The following is a 17,438-nucleotide window of genomic DNA, read 5'->3' as shown; positions in this document are numbered from 1 at the left end:
AGCAGATGTTCACTGTTCAATGCTGGAAGGAGTGGGACTATCTTTATAAAGATAATCTCGAAGCTGGTCTTCTTAAAACTCTCGTAGAAGAAATATAAGGATCATGCCCTCAAGCATCATCAACAAACAAGGGAATGACGAAATTTATTGTGCAGATATTCACTGTTTCTTTTGGACTTTCTGAAGAAGGAAATCCTATTTAGAAAGGGAAGCTGCATTAATCGCTATCTGGTTGCTGACCAAAAATATTGTTTGTTGGAAGGACTGGGAATATCTTTTTGAGGAGAATCTAAAAGCTAGTATTGTTCTTCTCGAAACTCTTGTAGAAGTGGCATTGCTGATATGTGCATTCTCAATAATTTTAGACTCAGTCATTAGTTTTTAATAATTTAGCTGATGATTCTTCAGTATATTCAGAATAACCAATAAATAGATATTTAACAAATTATATCGATAGTACCATAATTAATTTTCTCATATTTAATAAATTAAGTTTAAAAAACTAACATTAGTATTATTGGGTACATATATTATTAGTCCACATGATGGCCCACACCTAGTTTGATTATTATATGAGTCTTGTCTTGTTTAGATTTCCTGTACTCTTTCTTTACATTGGTTTGTTCTACACCTAGCTAGGGTTTTGATATTTTTACAGTGTGTCGTTGCTGAGATTTTTATATCTAGTTTCGTTTTTCTTAATTTTTTTCAGGAGATCGGTATTGTTCGGAAGCTAGCTCTAAATTATGGACAGGATAAGCCAGTTGCATGATGAGCTTCTACTGAAAATATTGGCAATGCTTCCTACCATGAAAGATGTTGTGGACACTATGTTTTTGTCAAAACGATGGCAGTTTCTTTGGATGATGGTTCCAAGAATCGTATACAATGATAACTATAAGAACCCCAAGTATGGAAGCTTTTCTCTGTTTGTCGACAGATCTTTCTTTAGGCACGAGGCTCCAGTTATAGAAGCTTTGCGTTTCAAACTTGGTAGTATTTGTGGTAGTGAAGATATTCAAGCGTGGATGAGATCTGCTGCTAAACGTTGTGTGCGTGAGCTGACTATCCAGATTGATACTTTTAGTAATAAAGATCCAGTCTTACTTCCTTGGAGCTTGTATAGTGGGGGATGTAGCATGCTTGTGACCTTGAATATAAGCAAGGCAATTCTTGTGGATGATCTTGATTCACCAATTTCTTTCCCATCCCTCAAAACGTTGAGTCTTAAATCCATCAAATATCCAAGTGGAGAATTTGTCAAGAAACTTTTATCCAACTGTCATGTCCTTGAAGACTTGGTTGTGGAGCAATGTCAAGCTGACAATGTTAACATTTTCACTGTTATCGTGCCTTCTCTAAAGAGTTTAGTCTTGAAAACATTAGATGAAAGACTTGCAAACGATACTCAAGGGTTTGTGATAGATGCTCCTTCTTTGGAAAAAATCGACATTTTTCATTCGAGTGGGTTTTGTATCTTTGAGAATGGTATTACTAAGGTTGTGGATGCAAATCTTGTCGTTGATTCTTGGAAATTATGGAAGAAGTTGGGTTCTATTGCTTCGTTCAAGCGCCTTTATCTGTGCCTACCATCCTCAAAGGTAATATATATGATGTTGTTCTCATCCTTCTGCCCTCTTTGTTCTTGGTTTTCTCTTTGAGTCTAATTAGTGAATAAGGTCTCTAATATGCTCACCAAAAAAAAAGAATGAGGTCTCTAATCCATTACGAAGATAGTTTTCTCTTGTGATGAAAACTATTCTTTATTATGATCTGTACATGGAGTTACATATTTATATGAATACAATCAAGATGTTAAACACACATGAATGTCATGTACTTAATCAAAACTATTGTAAACTATTGATCATGCTAATGCCATCATGGTGTATGTAGGATGTGTATCCTGCTGGTAGAGTCTTCACCAGTCTTGTATATTTGAAGATATGCACATGTGAGACAGAATGGGTGAATCTACTCATGCGTGTGCTCAGAGATTCTCCTAACTTACGTGCTCTCAGGCTTCAACAGGTACGTACATTTGAATAAGGCTACTATCCGGTAGTTTATCAGTATAATTGATCTACTGCATTGTACTTTTTATCCTGTTCAAATCAGTGTCACATCCTTCGATCTAAAAAGCCACGCCCATGCTGGAACCCGTCCTGGAATGAACCGAGTTCAGTTCCTGAATGTTTTTTATCAAGTCTTGAAACATTTGAATGGGTAAATTATGAAGGAGCAGAAGAAGAGAAGGAAGCAGTAGCGTTTGTTTTTAGAAGCGCAAAGTGTTTAAAGAAAGCAACTATTAATATCTGCAGTAAAACAAGTGACCTTGACAAGAAACTCGAGGTGATCAAGGAGTTGTTCTCGTCAACAAGGCGTTCACCAGCCTGTCAGCTTGAGTTACGTTAAAGTTATGAGTGAGAATCAAGTAACATCTTACTGGTTAGTTTCCAGATCTGAATCTTAGATAAGATAGTACAACTTGTTTGTTTTTATTTGCTACATTTATAGCTCAATGAATTCGAAACTGTTTGGTCTAGTTATCTTCTGCGGCAAATGAACTGATGGGACTTTGGCCACAAGAAGTTTTTTTGTTTAATTTTCTTTCACAGAAAGTCTGAAATGCATCTAGTTGTTAGGTCAGGAGGCCAAATGTTGAAGTAGGATAATGTTTCAAGTAGATTTAAAAAAAATTTGTGTCGTTGTATACATTATTCAGCATGTGAAGAAGATGATGAGGGAGATGATGAAAGGGATTGGTGTGAAGAAGATGGCTGGTGAGAGCTCCATTGAAGTTGAAAACAGAGTATATAGATTCATCTTCGGTGATCTTTCACATCCTCATGTAGTAAAGATTGATGAACTTCTACAAGAGATTGATTTGCATATACAGAGCAATTAAGTTTGAGACAAAAAATGGGTTTGAGTTATGATCAGATCAGTTGATTAGGGATCAACAAACTCCAGTCACACCGCCTAGGAGCTGGTGTTCTTTTTTGTTATTAAAAAGAAAAATAATTATAATTCTTTAACTAATTTTGAACTATTGTTATTATTTTTTAAGCAAAAAAAAAACTTTGAACTATTGATTTAGTAAAATTTTAATTGGTTTTAGTAATTATCCAACTTTTTTCAAGATTATCTGAGTAAAAACCCAACAGAAAAAGGGCTACAAGAAAACCTTAATACGGAATTTATCAAATACAAAAAATAGTCGTTTTTACATGTAGCACAATCTTTTTATTATTATATGTATAACTAATTAGATGATAATGATTCAATTTCAGAGATTAACTATAATTTGGCTAAATGATAAAATTAGAAACTTGACTTATAAAGTCATATTTTAATAAAAATATATATTTTTATTCTTGAGAAAATAAAATCAAAATGACAATTAGGTTTTTTATTATATGATTCAGGTTTTGTTTAGATTTCGTGTGATTCTCATTTCTTATATTGGTTTGTTCTATACCTAGCTAGGGTTTTTAATCGTTTCGTTTCTTGAATGTTTTTCAGGCGATAGTTCTGTCAGGAAGCTAGCTCTTAATTATGGACAAGATAAGTCAGCTGCCTGATGAGCTTCTACTGAAAATATTGGCAATGCTTCCTACCATGAAAGATGCTGTGGAAACTATGCTTTTGTCAAAACGATGGCAGTTTCTTTGGATGATGGTTCCAAGAATCAAATACGAGGATAGCTATAAGAACCCCAAGTATGGAAGCTTTTCTCTGTTTGTAGACAGATCTTTCTTTAGGCACGAGGCTCCAGTTATAGAAGCTTTATATTTCAAACTTGGTAGTATTTGTGGTAGTGAAGATATTCAAGCGTGGATGAGATCTGCTGATAAACGTTGTGTGCGTGAGCTGACTATCAAGATTGATACTTTTACTAATAAAGGTCCAGTCTTACTTCCTTGGAGTTTGTATAGTGGAGGATGTAGCATGCTTGTGACCTTGAAACTAATTAATGCGGTTATTGTGGATGATTCTGCATCTCCAATTTCTTTCCCATCCCTCAGAACGTTGAGTCTTGAATCCATGAAGTATCCAAGTGGTGAATTTGTCAAGACGCTTTTATCCAACTGCCATGTCCTTGAAAACTTGGTTGTGGAACAATGTGAAGCTGACAATGTTATCATTTTTACTGTTATCGTGCCTTCTTTAAAGAGTTTAGTCTTGAAAACGTTAGAAAACAAACTTGGAACCAATGATGCTCGTGGGTTTGTGATAGATGCTCCTTCTTTGGAAAATTTCGACATTTTTCATTTTACTGGGTTTTGTACCTTTGAGAACAATATGAGTAAGATTGTGGAGGCAAAACTTGTCCTTAATACTTGGAAGTTATGGAAGAGGTTGGGTTCTATTGCTTCGTTCAAGCGCCTTTATCTGTGCCTACCATCCTTAAAGGTAATGATATATATATGATGTTGTGATTAATACTATTGACAATACATTTGATCATGCACTTTTTTAATGCCATTCTTGTTGCATGATGCAGGATATGTACTCCGCCGGTAGTGTCTTCTCCAGTCTTGTACATTTGAAGATATGCACATGCGAGACAGAATGGGTAAATGTACTCATGCGTATGCTCAAAGATTCTCCTAATTTACGAGCTCTCAAACTTCACCAGGTATGTATATTTGAATAAGGTTATTATCCATCTGATTGATGATCTAGTGCATTGTACTTTGTATTAGTGCCATGTCCTTCGACCTAAAGAGCCGCGCCCATGCTGGAACCCGGCATGGAATGAACCGAGTTCAGTTCCTGAATGTTTGTTATCAAGTCTTGAAACTTTCGAATGGGTAAAATATGAAGGAGCAGAAGAAGAGAAAGAAGTAGTAGCGTTTGTTTTTAGAAGCGCAAAGTGGTTAAAGAAGGCAACCATTAAATTCCACATTAAAACCAATGACACTGACAAGAAACTTGAGGTGATCAAGGAGTTGTTCTCGTCCTCGAGGCGTTCACCAGCGTGTCAGCTTGAGTTCCGCTGAAGTTATGACATGAGTATGAGTCAACGTGACACCGTTTGGGTTAGTTTCCAGATCTGAATCTTGGACAATAAAGCACAACTTGTTATGCTTTTATTTGCTACATTAAAGCTCACTGAATTTGAAACGGTTTGGTTCAGTTATCCTCTGTGGCAAATGAGTTGGTAGACTTTTGTCCACAGAAAAGTTTATTTTTGTTTTTTTCACAGAAAATCCAATAGAATGCATCTCTATTTGTTAGGTCAAGAGTCCAAATGTTGAAGTAAGATAATGTTTCAAGTAGATTTTGCCAAAAAAAAAAAGATTTTGCCAAAATTTGTGTCATTATGTACAGCATTTTTTTGAAGATTTTTAATATAGAACTTTGGTCAATCTTTAGCATTTTCGTTCACAATATATATGCTAAAGATTATTGACCCAAAAAAGATTATTTACTACTAGATGAAGTTGTATTATTCCATATTATATATTTAGATTCTTTGTCGTACGTGTGCTAAATCAAATTACCATAAATTTCAATTTTGAGTAGTATAGATATTTGTTATCATTGTATTATGAATTATAAATATAGCCTAGTTGAAATTTTTTAAAATTGGTTTCAAAGAAAAATATTAGGCTACATTTCTATGTAACATCCCAAAGAAAATTTTGACATAAGTTTTTCTTTCTTTCTTTCTTTCTAAAATGATAAGTAGATTAACAAAAAAGCAAAATCAACCATTTCCCTTGGGACATTTCAGAATTTTGCTATTACATTTTTTCTTTAACCTTTGTTCTTTCATCATGCTCTTAAATTTGTATGGCCTGAATAAAATATCACTATTGTGCAATTAGTTCAACTCATCAAAGGTGGTATATTCACTCACCATTTAGCAGCATAATTCAATGATTTTTCTTGTTTAAAACTCATATACAGTATATATATATATATAGTGATTGATTATTAATGCATAGACCGTGTTAAAATCTTGCATTTCTTAGAACTATTTTGTTAGTTTGTAAACACATTATTGAAATGTAATGGATAGACTCGGTCCAGTTCCGTCAAAAGGAAGTTATCTACACTTCACGCGTTTATAAAGTTCAAATTTCATTTTTTATTGTTAATATAAAATTTAATAATCTGAAAAGTCTACATCAAACGAATATTTACATACATATGTAGATAGATACTTTTATATTCCCTTGCAAGTAGCATGTATAGTAGCCATCATAATATGTGACAAAACGAAATAACATGGAAAACGTAACTAAACGGAGACCCACAGGCGTTGAAACAGCTAATGAAAAAATTAGTAATAAATCTCAAAATAAGTGATGGAAAAAAGACTATAATTAAACAAAAGTCTTAATCAAGATTCTATTAATTTAATAACAGAATAAATGCTAATTAAGAAAAGTAAGAGGGAGGAGACAAAGGAAAAAGGAGTTGGGGGGTTTAGAAGAGGACGTGGTTGGGTTGTTTCGTTTCCATCCACTCTTTCTCTCTTGTTTGTTTCTTTCTCCAGCCCTTCGCCAGACCATCAAGGAGGGACGACAACAAAAGCTGAGCTTTTTTTTGGGGGTTTAATCAAGAAGAACAGATTTGAATTTTTATTGGGTCTTCAGAGAAGAAGAAGCAGAGACATTTAAAAAGGTATGATCTTTTCTTGGTTCTGGGTTTTGTTTTCATGTTTTTAAGACAAGAATAAAAAAAAGAAAAGGCAAGAACTTTGTGTAAGAAGCTTAACTTGTTCTTGTCTGAATCTCGTAATTGATTGGTTAAAATCATAAAATCTTGGATACTGATGATAAAGTTTCCTCCTTTAAGATTTATACTATTGTAAAGTTCGGAACTTTAGACGATTCTATTGGGTTTAGATCTGAATTGAAGAAATGGTTTTGCAGGAGGGAAGACAATGGAGGAAACAATGGCGGCGAGGTATTGGTGTCACATGTGTTCACAGATGGTGAACCCCACAATGGAATCCGAGATCAAATGCCCCTTTTGCCAAAGCGGATTCGTCGAAGAAATGAGCGGTAACGGAGGCTTAAGAGACGTTCAAGACCCAGAAACGGAGTTTGGAACAACAGACCGTGCCATGTCTCTATGGGCACCGATCTTGCTCGGGATGATGAGCAGTCCTCGTAGACGAAGAAGGTTCAGAAGAGCAGAGCTCGGTTCAGAAGAAGAAGACAACAACGAAGACGACGATGTTGTTGATCGTCATCATCATCATCATAGAGCTAGAAGGCACGGTGGAGAGATTGATTTGGACAGAGAGTTCGAGTCTATCTTGAGGAGAAGACGGAGAAGCTCGGGGAATATACTGCAGCTGCTTCAAGGGATCCGCGCAGGGATTGCTTCTGAGTACGAGAGCTCTGATAACAACGAGAGAGTGATCATGATCAATCCGTATAGCCAGTCCCTCGTTGTGAGAGGATCTTCTGATCAGACTCAGACTCAGACCCATTCTGCGTTGACTTCGCTTGGAGACTACTTCATTGGACCTGGTTTGGATCTCTTGCTTCAGCATTTGGCTGAGAACGATCCCAACAGACAAGGGACTCCGCCTGCTCGTAAAGAAGCGGTTGAGGCTTTGCCGACGGTTAAGATAACGGAGCCGTCGTTGCAGTGTTCGGTTTGTTTGGATGATTTCGAGAGAGGTGTTGATGAAGCGAAAGAGATGCCGTGTAAGCATAAGTTTCATGTCAAGTGTATTGTCCCGTGGCTCGAGCTTCATAACTCGTGTCCCGTGTGTCGGTTCGAGCTTCCTTCTGGTAATGATGATGGTGATGGTGAGAGTAAGGTTGAGTCAGGGGGAGGAGCGAGGACGAGAAGTGTTCCTGAGAGTAGTGACAGAGAGGTTGTCGAGAATGTGGGGGAGAGAGGAAGAGAGGATGAGGCGAGGAGTGGGAATGGGAGAAGGTTCTCGATTCCATGGCCGTTCAGTGGTTTCTTCTCTTCTTCTTCTTCTTCGTCTTCTTCTTCTTCGGCATCTGGATCATCTCAGTCTGGTGAGAGCAATGTCTACTCAAGATCTTACGGTTCTTCTCGCTGATAAGACATTCAACAAATAAAAAGATCTTGGTTCTGTTGTTGTTGTCTTGTATTTTCTCATGTTCTAGCTCTTTGATTTGTTTCCTTCTCTGCATTTCATTTTGCTGCTTTGTATGTACATAACAATGATGTTCTTTTTACTCATGACTGTTTTAAAAAAAATTCCATGGAGGTATTATATGTTTTTCTTCTTTTCAATCTTCTTTCTTTGTTGCTGTTGTACAGAATCAAATTGGGTTTGTTTGTTTTTGGTTAATGCTGTTTTTTGTTATTATAATTGTGTCTTGTATATCAAACTTATGTCTTGAAAATTATTCAGAAATGGAAAAATTATTATGTTTATGTATTGAGTCATAGGAACTTAAGTTAAAGAAATAGAACGATCAATTATTGGCCAATGACCAGGATGGGTTTTGTATGGGCGATAATTATTCAAATCTTTCATGTACAGAGATGAAGACAGTTCGTATTATTTTGTTTGAGACTTTGTAAATATTGACATTATAATGAAGCCCCACATAGTGATGATTAAACTTTTTTTTTGTCGGAATGACTTTGTATGGGCGAATGCTTCATGCGCTGTCTCTTTTTTTTTGTCTTCATGCTCGTTCTTTCCCAAAACAAGATCATGAAATATATAAATGACCATTATCTCTAACGTACTATAATATAAGGAAAGTATATGACAAACAATAAGAAAGAAAAAAAAGGAATCATGATAATAGATACGTGTATGATTGATTAGTTCCATACAACCAATATAATCCAAAATAAAGAGCCGTAAGTGGATTCACTGGTCACCACAGTAGTCATTAGCAAAAGATAAACTTGAGTTTTCTATTTCAAGATTTGTAGTCACAATCTTGAATAAAATGTATAATAAACCGCTCATACTTGCGTTTCCACCAAACGCCAAAAACGTGAATTTCTTTTTAAGATGGTGAATCATCATCATCACTTGACGGTCAAGATCTTGATAAGGGAAGCATTACCAACTCGGAGCAGAGCAACAACAGAGTCTCCAGTCTTACACAGCTGCTTCTCTTTCCCATGCTGAGTCGCAAACTCAATAGCTTCTTCTGTCGACTCATCATGCGAGGCTCTTGCAGACCCTGCGTACAGCACCGGGATCAAACCACGGAAGATGAGGCTGTGCCTGGCCGGCGATTCGTCGCTGCAAGACCAGTCAAAGAAGTCGGTTTTCATCTCGGGGACAACGACTGATAAGATAGGCATCCCTGGTCTGTACTTAGCCACAAGCCTCGCCGTGCTTCCTCCCCTCGTTAGGACCATGATGAGAGTGGCTCTAGCCGAGTTAGCTGTTCTCACTGCGGAGGAGGCCAGTGACTCAAGCGGGGACATCGGAACCGGAGAGTACTGCATGATTCTCTTGAAGACGTCTCCGTAGTCAAGCGTGCTCTCCGCTTCAACGCATATCTTAGCCATTGTACGCACAGCTAGCTCAGGGTAAGCTCCAGCTGCGGTCTCTCCGCTGAGCATGACGCAGTCGGTGCCGTCGAGGACTGCGTTCGCTACGTCGGTGGCTTCAGCTCTCGTGGGTCGAGGGGATTTGATCATGGACTCGAGCATCTGAGTCGCTGTGACCACTGGTTTTCCCTGGATGTTGCATTTGTAGATCATAACTTTCTGAGCTAAGAAGATCTTCTCAATCGGGATCTCCATGCCGAGATCTCCTCTTGCGATCATAAAGGCGTCGGAGTTGACCAAGATGTCATCGAAGTTGGCCACACCTTCTTGGTTCTCAACCTAATCCAAACAAAACCAAACGCAATCAAACCATGTGTTCCTGTAGTTTCTGAAACAGTTGAAGAGGGGTTTGGTTAACGTACCTTTGACATGAGAAGAATGTTCTTGGCATGATCTCCGAGTAGTTTCCTGACCTGAACCAAGTCCGAACCTTTTCTGACAAAAGACAGAGCGATCATGTCGATTTGATTGGGAACACCCCACTTCATGATGTCTTCTTTGTCTTTCTCAGTTAGAGTTGGGAGATCCACAACGACACCAGGGAGATTAACGTTCTTCCTCTCACCGAGCATCGCAGAGTTCTCGCAGCGGCAACGGACTGTGCCGTTCTCTGTGTCACAAGAGAGGACAAGTAGCGAGATTGTACCGTCGGCACAGAGTATAACCATCCCCGGGTTCACATCTTCGGCCAGCTTCTTGTAACTCATGCAGATCGTTTCCTCGTCTCCCTGCAAGTCGTAGTCAGTGGAAACGGTGATCTCTTGGCCTTGTGTCAACTGGATTGGTTTCCCATCCTTCAAGAAACCGGTTCGGATTTCTGGACCCTGTAACAGAAAATACAGAACCGTCTCGTTAGTTTAATCGGATAAACAAAATGGATTTGCCTCAGCTTAGACATTTACATATACAAAACAGAAGTTAATATGAGAAATATTCAACTGAAACAGCAAAATATTTAAGAGGATCAACTGAAACTTGGGTATAACTTATACTTCACACAGTAACTACATTCTCTGGCCAAGAATCCATAATCACAGACAAGGGAACAATTCAAGAACATTGTCTATCAACACAATCTTCTTCCGACCCAACAATCATAAGTCTCTTGTTTCTTTAATAGAGGACATGCCTGCCTCAATCTAAACATACACAAAGCAGGTGTGACATTTATATAAACGATGTCAAGCAGAAAAAAATAATTAAAACCAATCTAAGTTGAACTTTGGTTATAAAGTTCTATACACCACATAATTAACTTCTCTAGGCATAGAAACCATAATTACACAGACCAGAGAGAACAATTCACGAACATCATCTATCAAATTTATAATAACATGATAGTAAAAAAAAAGTGATTAACATATACATCACTAAAAATAATCAGAGTCTCAGAGTTGAACATAGTCTAATTTTAAGAGATCCCATCTTCTACATTTGGTCTCTACAACAAGCTTCAACTCTTCTCAACTGAACTGGTCTAATTCAAGTTAAACATTTAAGCTATTTAAAAAAAGAAAAGAAAAACAGAGTCTCACAGATCTAGATTTATGATCCAGAACAAAATTTACTAGTAATTCCCAGAATGTAATAAACCCAAACGAATAGTGTTTTGTAAGAGTTCTTCTTCACTACTAGAATTGGAATTAAAAAAAAAAAAAAAAATATATATATATATATATATAACCAAAGGAAATGGCATAAAGAGACAAAGCAGTAGTAAACATAAACCAAAATAGATGACTACAAAAGAGGCAATACAATACGTTCATGATTCAATAACAGCAATAAACATATACGCGTCACTGTTCCAGATCGAAAAGCCAATCAGAAACCAAAGCAAAAACTGCAGAAAAAAAAACCTCGCAAACCCTAAAAAAAAGTCAGATCACAGTCGAATCCAGATCAAAATAAGAGAGATGGTCAGTGACTGACTGACTGACCTTGGTGTCGAGCATGACGGCGCAGAGGATGCCAGTGTTGAGCATGGCTTGACGGAGGTTATCGAGAGTCTCCTGGTGGTACTCGTGAGATCCGTGAGAGAAGTTGAACCTAGCGACGTTCATACCGGCCTTGAGGAGCTTCTCCACCATCTCAACGGATCTGGAAGCGGGACCGAGGGTGCACACGATCTTCGTCTTCGGCTTTTGCTCTATCATCATCGCCATCGTTTTATTAGAGGAAAGCACACGAGATTTCAAAGGGCTGAAATAAAAATACAACAAGCGAGGATCGCTCTGATGGTAGTAGAGGCAGAGAGATTTAAGGGGGGAGAGAGAGAGAGAGATCTGGCTTGGGGACTAGGAAAAGTAGAGAGAGATTGTGGGGGATTATAAGCGAAGTGTTGTTGAGTCTCTCTTCTTCATTTTTTGACTTGGGAGAAAATGGGAATCGAAGGTCGCTGGTTTAGATTGGGTCAACATTTGACCGATACTATTTGTTGATTACCACCCGGTTTAGTTTCTCACCACCGCACCGCACGTTGATTGGAGTATTTGTCTCATTTACCTTTTTCTGCCTTCTCGAACCATTGTCGGGCCGTGGTTTTTCAAATAAATATCTTAGATTGATCTTTTTTTTCTAGTCAAAGTTATTTGTCAAGTTGAAGTTAAACTAAATGAGATTTACACGGATTAATGTATGTAATCTGTTTTTATCAAAAAGTGTTGATTCCTACAAGTACAATAATGCTAAATGCAATAATTCGTTTCCATTAATGAAACCATGTTCGACTTCTCATTTGGAATGGGATTTTTGTAAGATAAAAGTTTCTGAAACTTTTAAATATCGTGACAGAAAGACAAGACAAAACCTACCACTGGTTTATGACATATTAAAGTGAACTTGAAATGTTAGGTAAAGATACCTTCACACGGAGGAGTTCTAAATTCATCACCAGTTATATTATTAAGACCCCAAAAGCTAGAAAGGTTTAGTCATTTATCATGTTTTTATATATAAGTGTTCTTTGCGCTTAACCAAAATGTTGAAAATTGTCTAAAAGATTTGATAAATAGAACATCCATTGTTCAATGAAGCAAACTTAAAGCTATCATTCATTCTCTTCCGACCAAAAACTTCTGTTCATTGTTCTCTTTTAGTCCTCTTCACGTTTCGGATTGAGCATGATTTAGTAGTCTAACTGACACAATTCTCCGCGGTGCGCATCCGGTAAATATTTATTTTTAGGTGGACATATCATCAGAGTTCGTCGTGACTGTGAGGTTGGTCTTGGCTCATCAACTTCTCCAGCTTTTGTTCTAGTTCCTATATAAAAAAAGGCCAAACACCGGATTCATGTTAGTGTTAACGTGTAAAAGAAGTAATTAGATCAAACATTGGGTTAAGGTATGGTTTTGAGTTTTGAAATGAACACATCAGCTTACTTTAAGTTTATCTTCCAAACATCGAGCTGGAGTAGATAAAACTGCTGCATATCTGCAACAAGAGACAACGAGATAAGGACTTCAAAAAGAAAAAAAAAAACAGAGATAAAAGGCAATGACCTGTGGCCAAGAACTTACTCGCAACGGCTTGGTTCATCCACATCCATAAGCTCATTCTTTAACCCACATCTTAGCTTAATCTGCATGTTCAATCAATCCCTTTTATAATTCATGTCTCTGCGATCTTTGCACGCCCAGCATTCAATTCTCAAACAGTGATCTATTTATATTTGGAGCTAATCATCTTTGAACAATAATTTAATGGATGTAGAAATATCTGAACATTTACCTTTAGGCTTCTATCGGGACCGTTCCAGCACTTATCTCCGTTTGTATATGTCATGAACTGGTACGAGTTCTCAAACTTCTCCCATTCCCTATCACATTAAACGAAATAAGAGAGCGTAAAAGGTTTAATACAAAACACAGAGATAGTATAGTTACTGATATCTGATTCTCAACTTCACACTAATTCCTCGTGTTATGTTAGCAGCGACACTTACCCTAACCGAGTTTTCGAATGTCCTTCCTCTTGTGTTGCTTCTTTATACCCGCAGACTTTGTAAGTATACCTAAACATTAGGTAAAGTAATGCATAAAGATAAACATAACTGTAATCCCTTAAAATGCTAATAAAGAAAGGAAGAGGAGGACAATAAATTGTTAAGATTTTCCTTACTTGCCCTGTTTACTCTCAAAACAACGACCGTGGAATGAATAGAACTCTTTCTCCGGTCCTGTAGAAACAATTATATATTAAAGACTACCTCAGAGAAAGCCAGACACAAGTGAAGAATTAGGATGTTTTATCATACAGACCAAAGTCTTGTTTTAGCTTCTTTTCTAAGCTCGATACTCTTGACTGTATCTTGTTCAGTTTTGAGCTCGACTCATCGTACTCCTTGCGTACCCGATCAGCCTCTGCCATATAACCAAAACGCAACAGAATGAACCACAGAACAATCCCAGTCTTGCTTTTACTGTTAGCGGAAGTGCTGTACTACTAGTTTACCTGATTTGTCCACTGGGGTAGTTTGGATCAAATTCACAGCCTGTAAAATGTTCTTGACAGTCTTTTGTATCTTCTCCAACCAAGTAGGATTTGAGGTTGCCATCTCTATACGCATTGATAGATGATCAGCATCTTTAGATAATACAAAAACATCTTGTGGTAACAGCGCAAACCTGATAGGTCGAGATCATCCTCTGCATCAGATTTGTAGGAAGAAGTAGAATCATGTCGATGCTCCTCTTCATAGGAATCATCTTCGGGTTCATGGTCGCTGTATTTTCCTTCGTCGGCTGTATCTTCATCACCATCTGAGACAAACCCATCATCTTCATCTACTTCATGTGGAGTGGTGGGGGTGTGCTCATGGTTTTCCTGATCATCAGCTTTGGAGATATCATCTGCTTCCGTTGGCTTATCAGATTTCTCTCCTGTCCAGCGAGACGCAACGAGACGCCCCAGCTCCTCCTTTGACAACTCTTCCTTCTTCTCGGATACAGAATCATCCTTTTTGGTACTAGCATCATTTTCAGATCCATCTGAGATAGAATCCTCAGATGAGGGAGATTCCTTCTTCGTCTCCACAACATGCTGCATTGTAGACAAAGCTTATCTCATCATCTAAACTTACAACAAGTAACATACTGTTCCACTTCTGGAAAGAGCATCTGAATTAAATAGTTTTTTCAAACCTCGTCTGCTGGATTAGTGTGAGTAGCCTCTTCCAATATGCTTGTTGGTTCAGTGTCAGCTGCTGGCTCCTGAAATCAAAGTTTAGTTCAGTTCCCGCTTCGAAAGGCAAAACAATTGTGACCAAAAAGCAAAATTAAAGAAATCAATACAAATATAAAAAGTGCTGAAGGTATTGATATCCTAGTCATTTGAATGAGTTCAAGATAGCCTATCAATAAGTAAAAGATATGTTTCACGCATCTAAACTTTCATATCTTATTTTATGACCTCATTGTAAAGCGTGTAATCTAATTTCAGTAAACAAGAGAAGAACTAACCTCGTCTGTAGGAAAATCCTTGTAATTACCAATCTCATCATGATGTTCGTTTTCATCCAGATCTTCAGAATCCTGGTAAGCTCCCGGCATCTCTTCTTCACCATCTGTGCTTCCTTCAACTTTTTCATTGTCATCTGCCTTCACCTCTTCACTGTCCCCCTTTCCTGGCTGGGCAGCTAATTCAGCATCTTTCCTTTCCTTCTCCTCCTTTTCTTTCTGGAGACGCTCCTTCCCTTCTACCTTCTCAATTTCTTCTTTACGTTCTACAGAAGAAGTATTTAGAGGGAAACGTCACGTTTATATCCATTTAATCTATGCACCAAAAGAGAGATAAAGAGCAAACCTTTCAGCTGTTCAACGAGCCCTTTCAAAATCTTCTCCTCGCCTTTCAGTTTTTTCAACTCTGCTCCATCTTTCTCCAAACCCACTTTCGCCTGTTCGATCTCCTTCCTCCTTACTACAAGCCCCTGTTTATAAGTTTCGATTTTTTTCTTCAGGCTTTCTCGAGCAGCTTTTCCAGCCTCCCAGCATGTATTCGGGCAAGTCACATTACCACCATACTCATCACTCCCATCACAACAATCTTCTCTCATGAGAAAAAAAAAACAAAACCATTAGAATCCTTCAACAGTTTCTTCACTCGCATAGCATTTGAAATCTAAAGAGTTGTATAGACTGAGTAACGTACCACAGATACCATCATTGACTCTGGAAGAAAACAAAACTAGTGGAGAATGTCCTGCGTTCCGACAATAGAACTTTCCATTCGGACAAGCTGAGGTACCTGGAGAGGTTTAAACATACAACAAACAAATCAAAACTATAATCCACGGACAAAAGAGTCTAATGACTTCAACAATCTGACAGAAACAGAACTAAAAATGCTTAAATGGTCGGAACACAGTTTCGTTCAAACTTTAAGACAGCAGAACCTGGCTCGTCAGTTCCGTCAGGGCAATCGCAGAAATCGTCGTTAAGTTGAGCTATCGTGAATCTCTTTGATCCATCCTTACACTTGATCTCAGAAGATGATTTGTAATACTTCTCATCTTACACAACACAACCAACGAGAAAAAAAAAATGTGAGAAGTCGGATCTCGAGCGAAACGAATCGGATCTTCGAAGGGGCTAACCTTGAGGAGAAATGCCGAGAAACGGATCGTTCAATGGAGAAGAGCTCGATCTGATGGCAGAAGCAAGGAGAAGAAGAATGGATAGTCGCAAAGAGACGGAGACGGAGGAAGACAAAGCAGCTACTACTCTCATCTTCTTCGTGATCGAAACCGGTGAAAGAACCCAAGGCAGGTGATTTGGTCACGACGAGAAGTAAGTTAAAACTTAAAAGACTGGTTTGACAAAACGACACAGTTTCAGCTACACATCCACCGATATGGCTGGCTACAAGGTTAGTATGGGTAGTTTATCGTTGTATAATTGCCATCAACAATATAAACAAAGTGGCCCATTAGCTCAGTTGGTTAGAGCGTCGTGCTAATAACGCGAAGGTCGCAGGTTCGAAACCTGCATGGGCCAATTAATTTTTTTTCTATCAAAAGCCTACAATGAAGCCTACCTCCCTAAAGACATATCCTAATTATTAATTACTTTATATCATCATGGGCTTAGTTACAATGGGCTCATAATAGAAACCAAACAGCCTATTAAGCCCAGACATAACTAGGTTTTTACAGTCTCTCTTTATCTCTCCATCATTGTATATATACTCTCCTCTATTATTGCCTAACTTCCGGAAGATTGTTCTGCCTCTTAAGCTCAGAGTTTTGTTTTTCTTTTCGGAATGATGTTTGTTTGGTGTCTAGGCAGATACATGTTCCAATCTCTCAGTAGGTGTTTTTGCATGTGTAAATCCAATAGGTTTATGTCTTAAGAGATAATTAGATGGACAAAAATCTTTTTTTAAGATCTTTTTTGTTGTTGATGATGGTGAGGGTGATGAACAAAAAAACATATCGGATGTCCCAATGATAAAAATATGTGATTACGTACCAGCTACTTTTGACTCATCATCATCAATCCATTCTATTTGTTTTGTTTTCTACTTTGGTTTTCCTTTTTTTTCTGTCTTTGGCGATTAAAAATTGGGTTTGGGCCAGTGATGCAATCAAAATATTTGCTACTCTTGATGAAGAAATTCATTTGATGATTCTTTAACCACCAAGATCTCTGAGGCCTTGTTAGTTTTTCTTACATTGTAATTTTACAATTTACAGACCATACAAACAAAACGACTAATTCGTATGAACAATTGTTCTATTGTTAATTGCTCTATTTTCTGCACAATTGAGTTAAAAATGTATCCTACTACTTAATGAATTAGAGGTATACTTAATGTTCCAAGGTTAAAATATGACATCAAGCTGCATATTTTGGAGATTGTTGTCATATCTGAACCAAACTATACTACGTTCATTTAATCTCATGTAA

At 37.7% G+C, this 17,438-nt stretch overlaps 5 protein-coding genes and 3 non-coding genes across 8 annotated transcripts; 6 read left to right on the top strand and 2 right to left on the bottom strand.

The window, feature by feature from the left end:
• Positions 1 to 718: 718 nt before the first annotated feature.
• LOC108846827 (probable FBD-associated F-box protein At1g32375) lies at positions 719 to 2,438 on the top strand. Its single transcript, XM_018620030.2, has 3 exons — positions 719 to 1,601; positions 1,897 to 2,031; positions 2,119 to 2,438. The coding sequence occupies exons 1-3, from the start codon at positions 747 to 749 to the stop codon at positions 2,413 to 2,415; spliced, it is 1,287 nt and encodes a 428-aa protein (XP_018475532.1). The 5' UTR covers positions 719 to 746; the 3' UTR covers positions 2,416 to 2,438.
• A 1,013-nt stretch (positions 2,439 to 3,451) lies between these two features.
• On the top strand, positions 3,452 to 5,249 carry LOC130501239 (probable FBD-associated F-box protein At1g32375). The gene is made up of 3 exons (XM_056996129.1): positions 3,452 to 4,416; positions 4,508 to 4,642; positions 4,710 to 5,249. The coding sequence occupies exons 1-3, from the start codon at positions 3,559 to 3,561 to the stop codon at positions 5,004 to 5,006; spliced, it is 1,290 nt and encodes a 429-aa protein (XP_056852109.1). The 5' UTR covers positions 3,452 to 3,558; the 3' UTR covers positions 5,007 to 5,249.
• Positions 5,250 to 6,403: 1,154 nt separating this feature from the next.
• Positions 6,404 to 8,233, top strand: LOC130501238 (E3 ubiquitin-protein ligase SIRP1-like). The gene is made up of 2 exons (XM_056996128.1): positions 6,404 to 6,639; positions 6,891 to 8,233. The coding sequence occupies exon 2, from the start codon at positions 6,902 to 6,904 to the stop codon at positions 8,042 to 8,044; it is 1,143 nt and encodes a 380-aa protein (XP_056852108.1). The 5' UTR covers positions 6,404 to 6,639; positions 6,891 to 6,901; the 3' UTR covers positions 8,045 to 8,233.
• Positions 8,234 to 8,748: 515 nt separating this feature from the next.
• On the bottom strand, positions 8,749 to 11,864 carry LOC108847397 (probable pyruvate kinase, cytosolic isozyme). Its single transcript, XM_018620627.2, has 3 exons — positions 11,472 to 11,864; positions 9,894 to 10,355; positions 8,749 to 9,810 (listed from the first exon to the last, which is right to left on the bottom strand). Exons 1-3 carry the CDS (start codon positions 11,694 to 11,696, stop codon positions 8,998 to 9,000), a joined length of 1,500 nt encoding a protein of 499 aa, XP_018476129.1. The 5' UTR covers positions 11,697 to 11,864; the 3' UTR covers positions 8,749 to 8,997.
• A 584-nt stretch (positions 11,865 to 12,448) lies between these two features.
• On the bottom strand, positions 12,449 to 16,312 carry LOC108847396 (glucosidase 2 subunit beta). Its single transcript, XM_018620626.2, has 15 exons — positions 16,127 to 16,312; positions 15,926 to 16,042; positions 15,682 to 15,777; positions 15,337 to 15,576; positions 14,994 to 15,256; positions 14,676 to 14,744; positions 14,160 to 14,574; positions 13,987 to 14,091; positions 13,794 to 13,895; positions 13,654 to 13,711; positions 13,478 to 13,546; positions 13,264 to 13,351; positions 13,053 to 13,114; positions 12,915 to 12,966; positions 12,449 to 12,795 (listed from the first exon to the last, which is right to left on the bottom strand). Exons 1-15 carry the CDS (start codon positions 16,257 to 16,259, stop codon positions 12,730 to 12,732), a joined length of 1,935 nt encoding a protein of 644 aa, XP_018476128.1. The 5' UTR covers positions 16,260 to 16,312; the 3' UTR covers positions 12,449 to 12,729.
• Positions 16,313 to 16,452: 140 nt separating this feature from the next.
• TRNAI-AAU (transfer RNA isoleucine (anticodon AAU)) lies at positions 16,453 to 16,526 on the top strand. The gene has a single exon. It is a non-coding gene; the product is annotated as a tRNA-Ile (tRNA).
• A 411-nt stretch (positions 16,527 to 16,937) lies between these two features.
• Positions 16,938 to 17,018, top strand: LOC130501245 (small nucleolar RNA R12). The gene has a single exon (XR_008939588.1). It is a non-coding gene; the product is annotated as a small nucleolar RNA R12 (small nucleolar RNA).
• Positions 17,019 to 17,101: 83 nt separating this feature from the next.
• On the top strand, positions 17,102 to 17,185 carry LOC130501244 (small nucleolar RNA SNORD24). Its single transcript, XR_008939587.1, has one exon. It is a non-coding gene; the product is annotated as a small nucleolar RNA SNORD24 (small nucleolar RNA).
• The last annotated feature ends 253 nt before the right edge of the window (positions 17,186 to 17,438 follow it).

This window comes from Raphanus sativus, unplaced genomic scaffold (assembly GCF_000801105.2).
Source record: "Raphanus sativus cultivar WK10039 unplaced genomic scaffold, ASM80110v3 Scaffold0132, whole genome shotgun sequence".
NCBI classification, from domain to species: domain Eukaryota; kingdom Viridiplantae; phylum Streptophyta; class Magnoliopsida; order Brassicales; family Brassicaceae; genus Raphanus; species Raphanus sativus.
The sequence above is the reverse complement of the archived record's forward strand: the minus strand, read 5'-3'. Positions and strand labels throughout refer to the sequence as shown.